Source organism: Anabrus simplex, chromosome 3, assembly GCF_040414725.1.
Source record: "Anabrus simplex isolate iqAnaSimp1 chromosome 3, ASM4041472v1, whole genome shotgun sequence".
Taxonomy (NCBI): Eukaryota; Metazoa; Arthropoda; class Insecta; order Orthoptera; family Tettigoniidae; genus Anabrus; species Anabrus simplex.
Genome location: NC_090267.1, coordinates 105899525 through 105917934, shown reverse-complemented (window position 1 = coordinate 105917934; position 18410 = coordinate 105899525). Strand labels below are relative to the sequence as shown.

The window sequence follows — 18410 nt, the reverse complement described above, 5'->3', positions numbered from 1 at the left end:
ATCAGCCATCCAGGTAGAAAGGCTAAACCAGTGCCAACCATGGCCATAAGTCTTATAAATATATGGATTGGTTCCAATTCACGTACTGCCAGCATGTGGACCATTCCACCCAAAATCTGGCAAAACACTGCAATAATGAACCTGTGTTTTAATATTTTTATATAAATTTTAAAATTGATTTAAAAAAGAATCCAAATCAAGATTCTGTAAAAAAATATTTTCCTAACTGTTATAGCGCTCGCAGAAGAAGTCGTTAAAATTATTGTATACCGGTAATATTATTTTCAGTGATTTCTGAGGCCCTTATTTCAGTTATCCTTAGAGACAGAAAATCGAATGAGTTTTTATTTTCTGTGATTATATATTTTATGCTTTAAGTTTTTCTCTGCAGGCATTTTGATTTAAGCTGCCTGTATGTCAGTAATGGGGTTTCATTTTATTCCACCATATGGCAGAAAAATTGGGCAGCCTATTAATGAGTTTTTATTTATTATGTAAACACTTATGGTGTTACCGGAGATCTTTTAGCTGATAGCACATCTTTCTGTCCAACTACTTCTGCCTGATTTAAACCTGCATTCTTGGGTTCTGGAGGCTGACATACTACCACTGATCAACAGGAAAATAGGTTAATCATTGAATGAGAACCAGGCAGGTTTATTGATGTTCCAGATGTTCATTGGCAGTATGGTATGTGGATTTACTGCGTACATTTTCTTCTTAAAGAACGAATAAACTAATTGCAATTTACCATTATAATAGACAGATAATTTGAACAGTTTCTTAGTAATTATTTGGCAAGTATGCTCTTAAGTTAGTAACATATTCATGGTTTCCAGATGATCGAATGTTCCTTTGAGACTTACATATCGAGGATGTCAAGTGTAAAGGAATGGGGTGGTCAAATGGAGATGGATGCCATGTCTCACTTGTATTGGTAAGTACAATTATGTAGAAATACTGTTTCTGGTGCAGTCTGAATGTTCGTAACTGGTTGAATTCATACCCCCAGAAATATTTCTTTCATTAATGATAATAACAATGAGTATCATAAACATGGATGAATCTAATAAAGGCAGGTGATAACTATGATTAGTGCTCTTAGGTCATTTAAAGAGTCATGAGTGGGCTAAGATGGCGCTACCCAGACTGACCGCATGTTTAGATCCAGAAGGAATATTTAATGAACTCTATACGGATAATTATTCGGAATGCCCAAGTAACGTTGAAGAATGCAAGTTCAGTATTCAGTTCTCTTCTGAGGAAAGTGTGAATAGTTATTTATTTATATCGTGTCAGAAGCATACATAAGTTTAAAATTAAATATAAGGAAAAAACATAAAACAATATAAATACTTCAATGACAAAGAGCCATGTTAAACTATGCGAGCCCAAAATCTTGTGACATCAAGTGCATTTGGCTTCGCTTTAACCAGGTCTTCTTTTGTGCAGCTGAATGGGCATGAACTACATTGCAGCAAATGGGCTGTGGTCTGCTCTTCTCCACATACACACAAGGTACTGTCCACTTCAAAACCCCATTTCTTCTGGTTTGCCCTGCACTGCGTAACACCAAAGCGCAGTCTATTCAGTGCTCTCCAATTCACCCAATCTGTGACATGGCCAGGAGGGAGCTCCTCATTTGGGGTCATCCATTGACTGATCCTCGTATGTTGACTCCTGACACGCCATTCTTGAATTCTAGTGTGAATAGTGATGCTGAAGATATACACCCTACGTACAAGTTACTGTGTGTCCTTCACCAAGATCAGTGCTACACAACTTACCACACCAGAAGCCAGGCTCATTTGATTGTATGTATGCGATTTTGCATTAAGTTGCTCAGGAAATGGCTGGGCAAAGGGGATGTGAAGCATATGGAGCACTCGGTCAGCAATGTGTTAAATATCATGGTAAGTTTTTATGTATTTCATTTTGCTGGCATATCGTCTACGATTAATAATAATATTTCAAATGTGGTAGGTTTGATGGTTACGTTGATCTGAATGAAAAATTGTTCTTTTGTTCATGGGGCTTCTAAATATTAGTTCCCAATTAGTGTTGACCTCAAAGATCTTTTGCTACCATGTTTCCCCTTCATTCCCACCTGCTCCCTTCACAAAGCTGCAGGTTGTTCTTATTGGGTCTTCTCGGATTTTTTCTCTCTCTTCACCTGGTAGTCCTAGAGTGGAGAGTCTGATTCTACCCAGTGCCTCACATTCGAAAAGTATGTGTTCAGTTGATTCCTCTGCTTCATAGCATTTCCTACATATGTTGTCTGCAAAATTGTTGCTTTGTAAGGCAAATCAGATCAGTATTGGGAATTAAAAAAAGGGTCCAATGGAAGATTGAATTATAACTCCATATACACAAGGTCAAATCCAACTTACAGGATGTCTGAAGGACCTAGAGATAGTAAAGGAATTTGTGTACCATGGGTCAGTGGGTCAGTCATCAATGACACAGGAAGCTGTGAAATAGAGATCAAAGAAGTATTGTTTTAGGTCGTGCTTCAGTGGTTAAACTCACTAAGATCTGGCAGAACCGGGCAATATCAAATGCAACGTAGATGCGATGGTGGAATCACTAGCGTTCTCAGTCTTTTTATACAGTTGTGAGACCTGGACCGTAAATGCTAGAGATAAAAGTTGAATTGATGCCTTTGAGATGTGGTGTTGGCAGAGAATTCTGCATGTACTGTGGATAGAAAGAAGAACCATTGTTTCCATTCTAAATGAACTGAGCATCCAGAAATGTCTATTTTCCCATGTGAGTGAGTATTTCCTTTAGTTCCTTAGCCACATTTTCAGAAGAGAACTTGGAAAAGACCATTTTGCAAGGCAAAGTTGAAGTTAGTAGACCCCAGTGAAGAACAGCAAGTAGATCAGGCAAAGAAGATCACTATCATGCTAAGGAAAGCTGAAAACCTTTCTGGATTGAGGCATCTCGTCAAGGCTGCAACGCAGAAATGAGGGAGTTTGAGGTCTCAACGCTCAGCAATGAGCAAAATGACTGATACATAACACGTTGAATTTTATCAAGTCAGGAAAGTTAAGCATCAAAAAAGCATATGAAGAATATACGACCCTGCCTAAACAATAAATGCAAGCTTCCCCCCTTTGGGTGGGGCGCAGATGAAGAATACACCCACGGTATCCCCAGCCTGTCCTGAGAGGCAACTAAAAGGATAACACCCCCTGCAGGTGGGAGATGCAGATGTAGAATATACCCCCAGTATCCCCTGCCTGTCGTAAGAAAGAGGGATACTGACTGGAAGGTGATTGGGGATTTAAATGAGACTATGGAGTGGGTTGCTGAGATGTGTGGAAGTAGGAGGAAGGGAAAAGTTAGGAAAGGGATATGTAGTGTAGTGAGGGGTGACCTAGGCACAGACAGGGATTGCGGTTTGGTATTATGTGTTGGACCCCCTGTGGATGGGAAGGGCTGAATAGATTCATAGGTAATCCCTGCCTGTCGTAGAAGGACTAAAAAGGTGATCTGGCCATCATTCCCCTCTTGATTTATTATTATTTTTTGAGGGTTAGTTGGAGACAGATTCAAATTTCTTAATGTGCATGCTGCTCGGAGATGGGCTTCTTACACGTGCAAATATGCCTGAAAGCTCTCTCGTGACCGCCCAGGAATCTTGTGGGGGGGGGGGGGGGGGGGAGGGCGCTATGTACCCGTGCAGTAGTATCCGCCTGACAATAAAGGTCCCTTCACAGCTGAATGCCGGGACATATTGTTATTGTTTTTTATTTTTTCTCTATATTTTTCTGTACATGCTATGGGTACATGCTATTGTGGGTTATTGGAGGAAGGGAGCACTTACCAGATATTGTAATAAGAGTTGAATCATGGCTAAGAAAAGATACAACGAATGCAGAAATTTTCTCACGGAACTGGAGTGTGTATCTTAGAGATAGAATAAGAATGGTAGGAGGGGGAGTATTCATTCTGGTGAAAGAAGAATTTGTAAGCTACAAAAAAGTTAAGGATGAAAAACATGAAATTCTGGGTGTAAGGCTCTTCTCTAAAGATAATAGGCAACTTGATGTCTTTGGAGTGTACAAACCGGGAAAGGATAGCCCTGACGCTGATTCAGAATTATTTAATAAGATAATCGGCTATGTGGGGAAATGATAAGGAAAGGAACGTGATTCTAGCAGGTGATATCAATTTACTAAATGTCAATTGGATAGGTAATGCGAACGACAGGAGGCATGACCAACAAATGGCAAATAAGTTAATATGGGAAGGGCATCTGATTCAGAAAGTGATAGAACCAACTAGAGGGAAGAATATTCTGGATATGGTGCTGGTAAAACCAAAAAGCTCTATAGAGAAACCGAAGTAACAGATAGTATAAGTGATCATGAAACTGTTTTTGTGGTAGTTAAAAATAAATGTGAAAGAAAGGAAGGTATTAAAATTAGGACTGTTAGGCAGTACCAAATGGCTGATAACAGGCATGAGGGAGTTTTAAAAAAAAGTAACTATGATCGGTGGAAAATGGTAAATAAAAATGTAAACAGACTCTGGGATGGGTTTAAAGCAATTGTTGTGGAATGTGAAAATAGTTTTGTACCTTTAAGGGTTGTAAGGAATGGTAAATGAAATGAAATGGCGTATGGCTTTTAGTGCCGGGAGTGTCCGAGGACATGTTCGGTTCGCCAGGTGCAGGTCTTCCGATTTGACTCCCGTAGGCGACCTGCGCGTCGTGATGAGGATGAAATGATGATGAAGACGACACATACACCCAGACCCCGTGCCAAGAATCGAACCTGTGACCAAAGGCCAGCACGCTAACCATTTAGCCATAGATTCACACATAAGGAATGGTGAAGATCCACTATATTATAACAAAGAAGTAAAGAGACTAAGAAGGAGGTGCAGGTTGGAAAGAAATAGTTAGAAATAGCTGTAGAATTAAGGAGAAATTGAAGGAACTTACTGCAAAACTCTATGAAATTAACTCCAGTAACAGAATTGAAAGTTCTTAAAATCATACAGTCTTTGAAGAAAAAAACTTCCACAGGTGTATGTGAAATTTCCATGAAACTCGTTAAAAAATGTGCTCCATATCTGGTACAGCCATCAATACATAATTTTCTAGTGGTCAGTTTCCTAATCTCCTAAAAATAGCTCAAGTTATCCCAGTCTTTAAAAGTGGAAACTTACACTTTACATAATTACTGTAATTTAAAAAATATTTGAATGTGATATGAATGTTCGGCTTACTACATATTTAATCAAATATAACTTGTTAAATAATGCACAACACGGGTTTATAGCTGGCAGAAGTACTTTGTCTGCTTTATCACATTTTACACAGTTGGTCGTAAATGCTCTTCTTAATGATGAAACTGTGATAGGACTATTTCTTGACCTTTCAAAGGCATTTGATACTGTTGATCATGAAATATTGTTGCACAAATTATATCAGACTGGAGTTAGAGGAATTGTTAATGACTGGTTTAGATCATACCTGGATCCCAGTTTGTTGAAATTACACATCGTAACAGTAAAGGGCATAACGAGACATATTGCTCTCGGGTAAAAAAAAAAAACATAGACTTAAGTATTCCGCAGGGTAGTATTTTGAGGCCTGTTCTTTTCTTGATCTATGTGAATGATCTCCCTCACAATAATCAAGTAGAAACTGCAGTTCTGTATGCTGATGATACAGACATAATTATTAATAATCCTGACCCTATGTCTATAGAAACTGCAGTAAATACAGTCCTGTCTAGGTTAGAATCATGATTCAGGAAAAACAAATTAACATTGAACTTAGAAAAGACCCAATACATGGAATTCAAGGCATCTAACTACCATGACAAAACTGCAGAAAGAAAACACAACCTTATATTAAATGCAAAAGCAATTGAAAATAAGTTGACCACAAAATTTTTAGGTGTCCATATAGATGAAAAATCAAGATGGGTTTGTCATGTTAAAAAAATAGGGAAGTCTCTGAGTTCTGTTTGTTTTGCCTTAAGGATTTTGTCTAATAGTTGTAGTGAAGAATATGTTAGAATAGCGTATTTTGGATATTCAGTCATCACTTATACTATTGGTCTCTGGGGCTGCTACAAATCAAGTCTTGATGTTATTTTACGAATACAGAATTATATTGAGACGTAACAGGTTAGATCATTGTAGACCATTATTTAAGAGACTAAGGATACTCCCAGTACCAAACATATGCAATGCATTCTACACATGAAGAAAAAAAATTGATCACTTCAGAAAGAATTTTGACAATCACAGTTACCAGATGCGAACAAGAAATATTTTTATCGAGCACAAAAGTAAAACCATTGCCTTGAGACATGTAGACTCTGTTGGAATCAGATTGTACACTGACTGACAGAGCAAATGCAACACCAAGAAGGAGTGGTCAGAACTTTATGCCAATTGCAGGGTAGACTGACGTCACTGAGGTATGCTCATGATGTGAAATGCGCCGCTGTGCTGCGCACGTAGCGAACGATAAATGGGACATGGCGTTGGCGAATGGCCCACTTCGTACCGTGATTTCTCAGCCGACAGTCATTGTAGAACGTGTTGTCGTGTGCCACAGGACACGTGTATAGCTAAGAATGCCAGGCCGCCGTCAACGGAGGCATTTCCAGCAGACAGACGACTTTACGAGGGGTATGGTGATCGGGCTGAGAAGGGCAGGTTGGTCGCTTCGTCAAATCGCAGCCAATACCCATAGGGATGTGTCCACGGTGCAGCGCCTGTGGCGAAGATGGTTGGCGCAGGGACATGTGGCACGTGCGAGGGGTCCAGGCGCAGCCCGAGTGACGTCAGCACGCGAGGATCGGCGCATCCGCCGCCAAGCAGTGACAGCCCCGCACGCCACGTCAACCGCCATTCTTCAGCATGTGCAAGACACCCTGGCTGTTCCAATATCGACCGGAACAATTTCCCGTCAATTGGTTGAAGGAGGCCTGCACTCCCGGCGCCCGCTCAGAAGACTACCATTGACTCCACAGCATAGACGTGCACGCCTGGCATGGTGCCGGGCTAAAGCGACTTGGATGAGGGGATGGCGGAACGTCGTGTTCTCCGATGAGTCACGCTTCTGTTCTGTCAGTGATAGTCACCGCAGACGAGTGTGGCGTCGGCGTGGAGAAAGGTCAAATCCGGCAGTAACTGTGGAGCGCCCTACTGCTAGACAACGCTGCATCATGGTTTGGGGCGCTATTGCGTGTGATTCCACGTCACGTCTAGTGCGTATTCAAGGCACGTTAAATGCCCACCGCTACGTGCAGCATGTGCTGTGGCCGGTGGCACTCCCGTACCTTCAGGGGCTGCCCAATGCTCTGTTTCAGCAGGATAATGCCCGCCCACACACTGCTCGCATCTCCCAACAGGCTCTACGAGGTGTACAGATGCTTCCGTGGCCAGCGTACTCTCTGGATCTCTCACCAATCGAACACGTGTGGGATCTCATTGGACGCCGTTTGCAAACTCTGCCCCAGCCTCGTACGGACGACCAACTGTGGCAAATGGTTGACAGAGAATGGAGAACCATCCCTCAGGACACCATTCGCACTCTTCTTGACTCTGTACCTCGACGTGTTTCTGCGTGCATCGCCGCTCGCGGTGGTCCTACATCCTACTGAGTCGATGCCGTGCGCATTGTGTAACCTGCATATCGGTTTCAAATAAACATCATTTATTCGTCCGTGCCCTCTCTGTTTTTTCCCCAACTTTCATCCCTTTCGAACCACTCCTCCTTGGTGTTGCATTGTCACTGTCAGTCAGTGTATATTAAGCTTCCAAAATAAGATAAGATATTAGTCCCGTCAGTTCATTTACCACAGCTTTAAAAAATCTCCTACTGAGTAGCTGCTTCTAAAGTACAGAAGAATACATGATGAAGTGCTGGTAATGATGCTATTACTTATTAACTTGTAAAAGTTCTTAATATCTAGTATATAGCCTTTAAAATATGTTAATGTAACATTGTGTACATATTATGAACACCACACCAATAGATTTTTTATTTTGTCTTGTAAATATTGGTTATTAATATTATTTATGTTAAAAATTAAGATTGAGGTATTTGGTGTTTCTGTTTTTCGTTTCCTTCTTTCTTTTTTAAAATGTTCATTATTGTGCATATACTGTATTATTGTTAGTATTAGAAAATCACTCGACAACTCCTATACTGAATGTAGGATGCTAAATGGTTTATTTTGTCACCTATTCAATACATATAAAATATTTTACATTTAGGAATTTATTTTAATTCCGCTTGAGACATGTTTCGCCCTTCATTGAGGGCATCATCAGTCAAATTACCTTCTCAAGGCTAAAATCAGGTACCTGATTAGCATTTAACATGCACAAATTAATACACATTACAATGACGAAATTAAGTATGAGAAACACTTGTACAATGGTGATGGTTAAACAATATAAGTTTAAGAATAAGATTAGCACCAATGCTTAAAATTACTGGGTAATTATAGCAGAGTTCTGTAGTGGTGCTCTGAAGAATAATTGACGCACTCTTGGGAAATTATAAAGTTTATAAAATTATTTACAGTATAACAGTCAGGGGGGAAAGGGTATAGTGCTCGGCGTCTATGTTTGTAACAAAAATTACTATCAATATTCGGAAACTATACAGTAAATTTACATTATCCAATTGAACAGTTGAGAATATACAGTCCCGGGATGCACTTGGTACTAGAATTTTTTTATATCCTTGCTCACCAAGCTGCTCTCTTGTAAATATGTATATAAACTGTATATTCTCAACTGTTCAATTGGACAATGTAAATTTAGTGTATAGTTTCCGACCATTGATAGTAATTTTTGTTACAAACATTGACGCCGAGCACTATACCCTATCCCCCCTGATTGTTATACTGTAAATAATTTTATAAACTTTATAATTTCCCAAGAGTGCGTCAATTATTCTTCAGAGCACCACTACAGAACTCTTCTATAATTACTCAGTGATTTTAAGCATTGGTGCTGATCTTATTCTTAAACTTATATTGTTTAACCATCACCATTGTACAAGTGTTTCTCATTTTTAATTTCGTCATTGTAATGTGTATTAATTTGTGCATGTTAAATGCTAATCAGGTACCTGATTTTTGCCTTGAGAAGGTAATTTGACTGATGATGCCCTCAATGAAGAGCGAAAAATGTCTCAAGCGGATTAATTTCCTAAATGTAAAATATTTTATATGTAATGAATAGGTGACAAAATAAACCATTTAGCATCCTACATTCAGTATCTTCAATACGGATAACAATGATTATCACTTGCAACTCCTATACTGTCAGCATATTTCAAAATATGTAATTGTACAGTCTATGGAAGCTAAATGAATGAATGAATGAATGGCTCTAGCAAAGAAGTCAGCTAAGGATAACATGATGGCAAGCATAATTGGCAGTCATACAAATTTAGCTAAAAAATGGAAGGATTTGTGTAGGTATTTTAAGGCAGAAACAGGTTCCAAGAAGGAAATTCCAGGAATAATTAATGAACAAGGAGAGTGTGTATGTGAGGATCTTCAAAAGGCAGAAGTATTCAGTCAGCAGTATGTAAAGATTGTTGGTTACAAGGATAATGTCCAGATAAAGGAGGAGACTAAGGCCAAAGAAGTATTAAAATTTAGCTATGACAACAATGACATTTACAGTAAGATCCAGAAGTTGAAAACTAGAAAAGCAGCTGGAATTGATAAGGTTTCGGGGGATATGCTAAAGACAATGGGTTGGGATATAGTACCATATCTGAAGTACTTACTAGATTATTGCTTGCATGAAGGAGCTATACAAAAAGAATGGAGAGTTGCTATAGAAGCTCCTGTGTATAAAGGAAAGGGTGATGAACATAAAGCTGAAAATTATTGGCCAGTCAGTTTGATGTGCGTTACATGTAAGCATTGGGAAAGCATTATTTCTGATTATAGTAGACATGTTTGCAAAATGAATGGTTTGATAGAAGGCAATTCAGGTTTAGGAAAGGTTATTCCACTGAAGCTCAACTTGCATGATATCCAGCAAGATATAGCAGATATCTTAGATTCAGGAGGTTATTTGGATTGTATTGCGATTGGCCTATCTAAGGCATTTGATAGGGTGGATATATATATATATATATATCAATGATATGTGTAAAGAAGTGGATACAGAGATGAGGCTTATTTGCTACAGAGTAATAAATAAGTTAAAAGATTGTGAGCTACTGCAAAGTGACCTCGATAATGTTGTGAGATGGACAGTAGGCAATGGTATGATGATAAATGGGGTTAATAGTCAGATTGTGAGTTTCACAAATAGGAAAAGTCCTCTCATTTTTAATTACTGCATTGATGGGGTGAAAGTTCTTTTGGGGATCATTGTAAGTATCTAGATGTTAGTATAAGGAAAGATCTTCGTTGTGGTAATCATATAAATATGATTGTAAAAGAAGGGTGTAGATCTCTGCGCATGGTTATGAGGGTGATAATGGGCTTCTGGTAAGTTCACCTGCATACACCACAGCGTCAGTGGGTAGAGTCTGACACATCCCACTCTGATGAGTCTAGTGTCAGACCTAAGACGAAACGCTGGTTAATAGAGCAAACGCCTGAAAAGCCTTATATCTGATCTGAAGTTCTGGGTTTCGGTCCCCTTGTCCGTCGACAACGGGATGGACGTCAAGATTTCATCTACATCTGCGGATGTAGATGTTGATGTTAGTGCGTAGATTTTAAGTATAACCTAACACTCGTCGTTTCTTAGTTCACACTGTGTCACTGTTACAGTGGAATAGGCTTCTTGCTGAGCTGCGCCATATAATTAGTTAGTATTCAACGAGCATAGTCTGCATTCAGGAACTAATCTCAGACCCGGTCATCATACGGTCTTGAGAAATTTGACTATACTCGACAGGATGACATTATGCTAACCGGCCTTCCGATGGTGTTGGCATTTTCATCCGTTCGGATGCCTGTAGCTAACGTATCCACAAAGACACACACGAGATGCTGTCAGTTGGTTCACTTATTTTATTCACATCTATTCACAAAACTAACACACACATTACCTTAAACAGTGCTGTCACAAACAAAACACTCGCATCACAAAGCTGTCATTAAAAAAAATACTGATCGCTACACATGGGGATTTGCAACCTTAACACACAGTTTAAACCCGTTCTTTTTGGTTGAAACAGGTAACTACTTAAAAGCATGTCACAACACGTGGTCACAAATACAAGCTTGCTACACCATAACTCTACTAAACAACAACTCGTCTTAACCAATAACTCCATTACCGTCAAGATCGTCTCCTTATATATATGTACCTGGCCAGGCTTCTAGAAGGATACGTTACAAAAAACTACCTTCTTGAAACTTCTAGAGTGCCTAATACATAGATAATAATGTACAGAATATTCTCCATCGTTCTCGTCACCTATTACTATTCTGGAAGTTAGTGTGTTTCACAATTATGGATTACAAATTATATATACAGGTAGTAAGAATGAATTATATAATATTAATTTACAGATATTTACATTAACTGAACTCATATGTATGTTTATGTACAGCACATGTTTCATGACATAACCTCACAAACAGCATGTTCATATTGTATGTAAATAATAATACTCTCATGGATGCACATCACTCATATCACTTCATAGCCATACATACTACTACTAGTAGTAGTAGTAGTAGTAGTAGCAATACACTGAAGAAAATGGAAATTGCAACACCCATAAGGATGGGTGCTACATTGCTGCAATTGAACATGCAGGACAAGTGTTTGGTTGTGATTCGATGATTACACTTTCAAGTCCCTCTGACCGCAAGTTTGGACAACAATAAATACAGGATGTGCCCACCACGAGCTGCAATGCATTTATGAATTCGTCGAGGCATGGAGTCAATAAGGCCCTGGATCGCTTCGTGAGGAATTGTGGCCCATGCTTGCTGCACTGCACTTGTCAGTTGTTCCAGAGTTGTGGGTGGCTGAGTACGGTTGGCCAGTTGTTGACCCATCATGTCCCACACATGCTCAATAGGACTGAGGTCCGGGGATCTGGCGGGCCATTCTAAGGTTGTGATGTCGTGGAGAGCTTCTCTGGAGATGCGTGCAGTGTGAACCTGGGCATTGTTCTGCTGAAACATCCCATTAGCAATGTTCGCCATCATAGCGACAACCACTGGATTGAGTACCCTATCAACGTACTGTCGAGCAGTCATAGTGCCCTCAACAAGCACTAATTGTGATTTCACATTAAAGCCTATAGCTCCCCAGACCATAATGCTTGGTGTTGGCTCTGTGTGCCTCTCGACAATAAGATCTGGGCGGCCCCTTTCCCTGGCACGTCGGTGTAGACGATTCCGGCGATCACTGTGGGCAAGACAGAAGCGCGATTCATCACTAAAGACGACCGTGTGTCATTCGTCGACCCACGTCAATCTTTCTCGACACCAGGCCAGCCTTACACATTGCTGTTGTGGGGTCAATGGAACACCTTCTGCAGGGACACGGGCTCGTAAGCCAGCTGCACACGAGCGATTACCAACTGTTTGTTGTGTAACGTGGGGTGCCACAGCTGCTCGATTTTGCGCTGCTGTTGCATGTGGTTCCATCTGGGCCATCCGAATGACGCGGCGATCCTCTCTCACAGTTGTCTGTTGCGCTGGGCCTGTGCCAGGTCGAGTGTGGGTACCTTCATTTGACCACTGCTGCCATACATGTTGTACCATAGATGCCTGTCGGCCAACACGTGCAGCGACAGTCCTTAGCGATAACCCAGCCTCGCACAGCCCAATTATCCGAGCCCTCTCAAACGGCGACAGTTGTTGATAGCGTGCTCTTCTCTGTCGTCGAGGCATGTTTGACGGGGAACACTTCACTGCACAGACTGCAAGTCAACTACGCTACACCAGAGTCCGTATACTGGAGTTGATTCCTCCACGACTAATCACGTGGGGAGACCTGTAACAACAATCCAATGGGTCTGAAACTTTGATTGTTTACATACCTACATGGCATTGTTCCATATCTTGAAAATCAACACAAATGACCAATGCCTTCATGGTGTTGCAATTTCCATTTTCTTAAGTGTAATAATAATAATAATAATAATAATAATAATAATAATAACAATCCAAGCTCAATACCCGCGTTAGTCACCCATGGGTGAGAAAATATTGTTTTCAAGTTATGTGTTTATTGCACTTGCATCAATATCCCCCTATAACTTGAAACAGTTTCCACACTTTGTCACCCTCTCTTGGTCCTCACCATTTAACTACACATAGACTACGTCGGTCACACTCCTGATGGCGCTGTGGAAGTCCACAGTTCGCAGCCTGGCGGTTCCATTGGGGACCACCACCTTCCCACGTTGGGTCTGCTGGGTCCGGTTGACGGTGTCTTCGTTCCTTGTGATGGTGATCCACAGGTCCTCGCGTGGCATTCGAAGCTCCACTGGCTTTCCCCCTCATTCGTACCTTTGTGTTCTGTCAGGTGGCACCCTCGTTTGTTGGTTGTCGGTTCAGACCCCATTGGTTCTCAGTCTCGTAAAGGGGGTCCCACTGGCTGTGTCATTGCCATCACTGCCTCCATCTCTTGGGACATCATCTGAGCCTCCCCATAGTTCTGCTCCACGCTAAACATCATCCCTGGACAGTCCACGGTGCCATGGAGCTTTCTGCGGCTGTCAAGCGCCTCGCTCTTAATGTCATACTGGTACGGCCCATTCACCATCACGTCGTCTGGTTGTTCGGTCTGTGTCGAATACCCGCAGCATTCCATTGGTGTGCTGAGTCCTCTCCTGTGGCTGGACTCGGTAGTCGGCTCTCAGTTGGTGGGCTCTGCCACGCCCGCTGAATTCTCCCACAACTTCCTCGCAGGTTGAACATAACTGCAGGCTGCGTCGTACTTCCATCTCCTGCCCACGAAGTCCAGCGATTGGATATTCGGCTCCCTCTTCTAACATAAATACGGTCTTGAACTGGGCCCGGATTTTCTCCTCGAGTTTTCCAAACTGGGCCTCGATGTTTTTAGCCAAGGAAATAAACTGTTGAAACATCACCATCGTCCTCTGGTCGTTCTTCTTTTTTGATTCCAATGGATTCTAATAATCCTGTCATGGTCGCCAGTTAACGTATCCACCAAGACGCACAAGAGATGCTGTCAGTTGGTACAATTATTTTATTCACATCTATTACAGATTAAACACACACATAACCGTAATCACTGCTGTCGCAAACAAAACACTCACATCACAATGCAACCATTATAAAAGAACTGCATGTCATTTCAATATGGCGACTGCAACCACTGCATATCATGAGGTCAAGTACATTCTTGCTACACCATAACTCTACTAAACAATAACTCGTCGTAACCAATAACTCTCCAACTAATAGCTCTACTGAACTATCACTGTCAAGATCATCTGCTTATGTATGTGCCTCACCAGGCTTCTAGAAAGATACGTTGCAAAAAACTTCCTTGTTGAAAATTCTAGAGTGCCTAATACATAGATTATAATGTACAGAATATTCTCCATTGTTCTTGTCACCTATTACTATTCTGGAAGTTACAGTGTGTTTCACAATTATGGATTACAAATTATATATACAGGTAAGAATGAATTATATAATATTAATTTACAGGTATTTACATTAACTGAACTCATATGAATATTTATGAACAGCACGTTTCGTGACATAACCTCACAAAGAGCGCGATCTTATCGTATGCAAATAATACTAATACTCTCATGGATGCATATCACTTCATAGCCGTACATACAAGTAGTAGTAGTAGTAATAAAAATAATAATAATAATAATAACAGTCCAAGCTCGATACCCGCATTAGACACCCAGGGGTGAGATAATATTGTTTTCAAGGTATATCAGTTTATCGCACTTGTGTCATAGTGAAGGGGTGACACTAAGAACCCCGCTGGAGGCTGTAGCAGTTCGCGTTCCCCTGCCTCTCATAGCAACAGTATGTAATATTTATTTTCCACCAGACCAGCCTCTTAATATAAATGATGTAACTGATCTTATAGATCAGCTTCCACCTCCCTCCTATTGGGTGATTTTAACGCCCATCACCCTATATTGGGCTCTGAAACGTCTTGCCCCAGGGGAAGGGAGTTGGAAACATTAGAGCTGGATTTATGTAATTTGAATACAGGTGAACCAACTCATTACGTTACGGCACATACTATAAGAAATAATATGAGTCACCACCTTATCAATACACTATTTTATTTACTACCAAACTGGTAAATAGGGTCAATACCGGTTTCGACCCCTAAGGGGTCATCCTCAGTTGACACATATAAATATCTATAAAAACATCACATATAATAGTTAAAGTTTAAATTTCTATGTCATTAGTATACTGGTAAGTACATCTTAGTTTGGATATGCATATATTATGGAATTATAAGTTTGTTCTATTAAAGCTATTATGTAGGTTTTCTGTTCCTTTGTATACAGTGTCAAAAGTATTGTATTGGATGTAATTCATCCATTTGACAAAATGCTAGTGGATTGAATATGTACATTTACTGAGAGGTACATGCTATTCTATTTTACAATTTTTGTTTTACACAATGTGGGGTAAAATTATTGCATTTGCACACGTATGATGATATTAGGTACAATGTAGGGTCTTAAAGATATACTATTTGGATTTTCAGTATCCTGATTACATTTCATGTAGTGGTTGTAAGGTTTACTTATTCACTTGTTTAGTTCAGTTAAATACATAAATAACCTTGTTGGTTTGAATTCTTATGATTAAAATATTGGTATGTAATACCTAGTTAACATGAATCCTTAATACTAATATATAAGTTTGTAGCACCTCTTATTCCCGTTTTCCGTCTTAAAATAGAATTGTGTCTTGACACTTTATTTTGTTAGGCATATAAAAGTCTTGTTAAAATAAAACTTTGGGGCTAAAACACCGGTATGAAGTACCTGTTAAAATACTTTAGATAAATGGTATTGATATGTGGTGCTATGTGCATATTCTAGAAATATAAATGAAATATAAATATAGATTGGTGACAGTACTGTAGGTTATTGTGTTGTAGTTTGATGGCTGGTCCATTAGAAATATATAAATGTTTACTTGAATAGGATCGATCACATGTTCATGCTGTATGCGTTACGAGTGAAATTGCATAATATATGATAGTAATAACTGGTAATTTTGTAGGATACTGCTGTTGTAGCTGGAAATCTTGAATATCATTGAGAAAACGTTCTCATCTTGTCGCGTGTCGTATACAGGTTGAATAGGTGACCATTAAGAGATGAAGTGCATATTGGATGTCGTATATCTAAATTGGGTTGCACGTTGGTTGTATCGTGAAGGCGTGTTGTAAATTAATATACAGGGTGTCCACCCGTATGGAAAACCTGGGAAACAGGGAAATGTCAGGGAATTAGATAATTAACGGGAAAACCTGGAAATGTCAGGGAATTCAGGAAAAAATCTGGAAATTCATTCTTCTGCCAGATAAAATTGACATACCGTATTTATCCGTGTAATACAAACACATTTTTCAGTTTTTATAACATTAATCTAGGGCATGTCTTTTATGCCAGGAATAAATTTTAATGAAAAATGTGATCTCGAATGTGAAGTAATCAATAATATCAATAGCTATATGATTGATCGATCGAATTTTCAATGTTTTGATCTGCTTACTATTGAATATTCTGTGTTGTTGGGGAATGGTGAGCTCGATGAATTAGACCTATATTGCGTTCTCAGTTTTTTCCAGTAATGTTTCCAGACTCTGAAACAGCTTCGAAAGTTCAACTGCACAGAACAAAAGTTGCATATACAATCACTCATGGTTTGGCTCTCTATTTCCATAAACAAGTTCTTGAGATGGGTAGTAAGTGCACACATTTCACCATTGGGTTTGATGAGTCACTGAAAAAGTTTCTCAGATAGGCCAAATGGAACTTGTAGTTCATTGTTTCAATCCTGATACTAATGAAGTATGCACTTCTTATTTTGATTCCATGTTTCTTGGTCACTCTACCTCCTCAGATTTGTTTATGGTTTTTTGCAAGCACAGCAAGGACCGTATCTAAAATAAATTACAAATTTCAGTGGATGGTCCAAATGTTAATAAAATGTTCTTTCAGGATTTTGGTAATTTATTAGATGATCTAGATGTTCCTATTTTGTTGAACATTGGATCTTGTGGCTTGCATAGTGTGCACAATTCATATAAAATGGCAGTAAAAGAAACCCAGTGGAATATTGCAGAATTTCTTCGTGCTCTTCACTTCTCTTTTTGCTGCGCTCCTGCAAGTTGTGCTGATTATATACATTATTCAGGTTCAAATGTATTTCCTTCGAAATATTGTGCTATAAGATGGCTTGAAAATTTTCAAGTCATTGAACATCCTATAGATATCCTACCTAATGTCAAAAAATATGTGGAAGGAACAAACAGAGACAAGAAAATCCCAAGCTGTAACAGCTTCAAAATAGTATCAACTTCACTTAAAGATAAGGTTCTTAAGGTCAAGTTGTCATTTTTATTAACACTTGTTGGAGATTTGGAACCATTCCTAAAAGTTTGACAGGTCTCCCATTTGCATCACTCCTTTATGAATCTTTCATTGATGATAAATATCATGACAAGGTTTGTTAAGTCTGAGTCACTGCAGTCTTCAGAAGATCTCCTAAAACGTATTTAGACAGTAAAGAAAATCTTCTGCCTGCTTCTAAAATTGACATAGGTTATGCTGCTAAAGCAGCACTTCGTGGCAATCCTGGATTAAATGATAGAGATATATTGGTGTTTTGCACAGATTGTGTAAGAGGAATGGTAGCTTTGTGCAAATAGTTACTGGAAAGGTCACCGCTGGCATATCGACGTCATCATCTGCAGTTTCCAGCTGTTGGCCGTATCTGCTCACCGTTAGCTTATAAACTGACTAAATTAATTTCTTGTTTTGATCCAAGTGTAGCCAAGTAGCCTCTAAGCAGCAGACTGCTAAGGATAGCTTTAAATGCCTTTGTTGAAAACAAATGGATCTCGGGTAATGAAGCCGTTCATGTACAAAGGGAGTTCACTTCTGTTTGTGAGAATGATACTTTGAAAGAAGTGAATTCTTTGTATTCTAAAGACGAGAGGTTAGATCACTTGTGGCTTCGCACTGTTCTTCCAATAGTAAATTTGAAAACAGAAAAGTTGGCTTCATTTCTCAAAATGATACTAATATTGTTTCATGGAAATGCTTCACTTGAATGTGGTTTTCCTGTCAATAAAGAAATTATAGTAGAGAACATGCTACAAGTATCCCTTGTAGCACAAAGAATAATATATGATTCTATCCCAAACCCTGGTGGAATTGAAAAGGTCTCCAT

General features: G+C 39.6%; 1 protein-coding gene across 1 annotated transcript in view; it reads left to right on the top strand.

Annotated features, from left to right (window-relative positions):
* otu (ovarian tumor) overlaps positions 1-18410 on the top strand; it is a 328266-nt gene that overhangs the window by 67179 nt on the left and 242677 nt on the right. The window contains exon 4 of the mRNA XM_067144171.2: positions 840-937. Within this exon, the coding sequence (XP_067000272.1) occupies positions 840-937 (98 nt within the window). The remainder of the gene's footprint in view (positions 1-839; positions 938-18410) is intronic.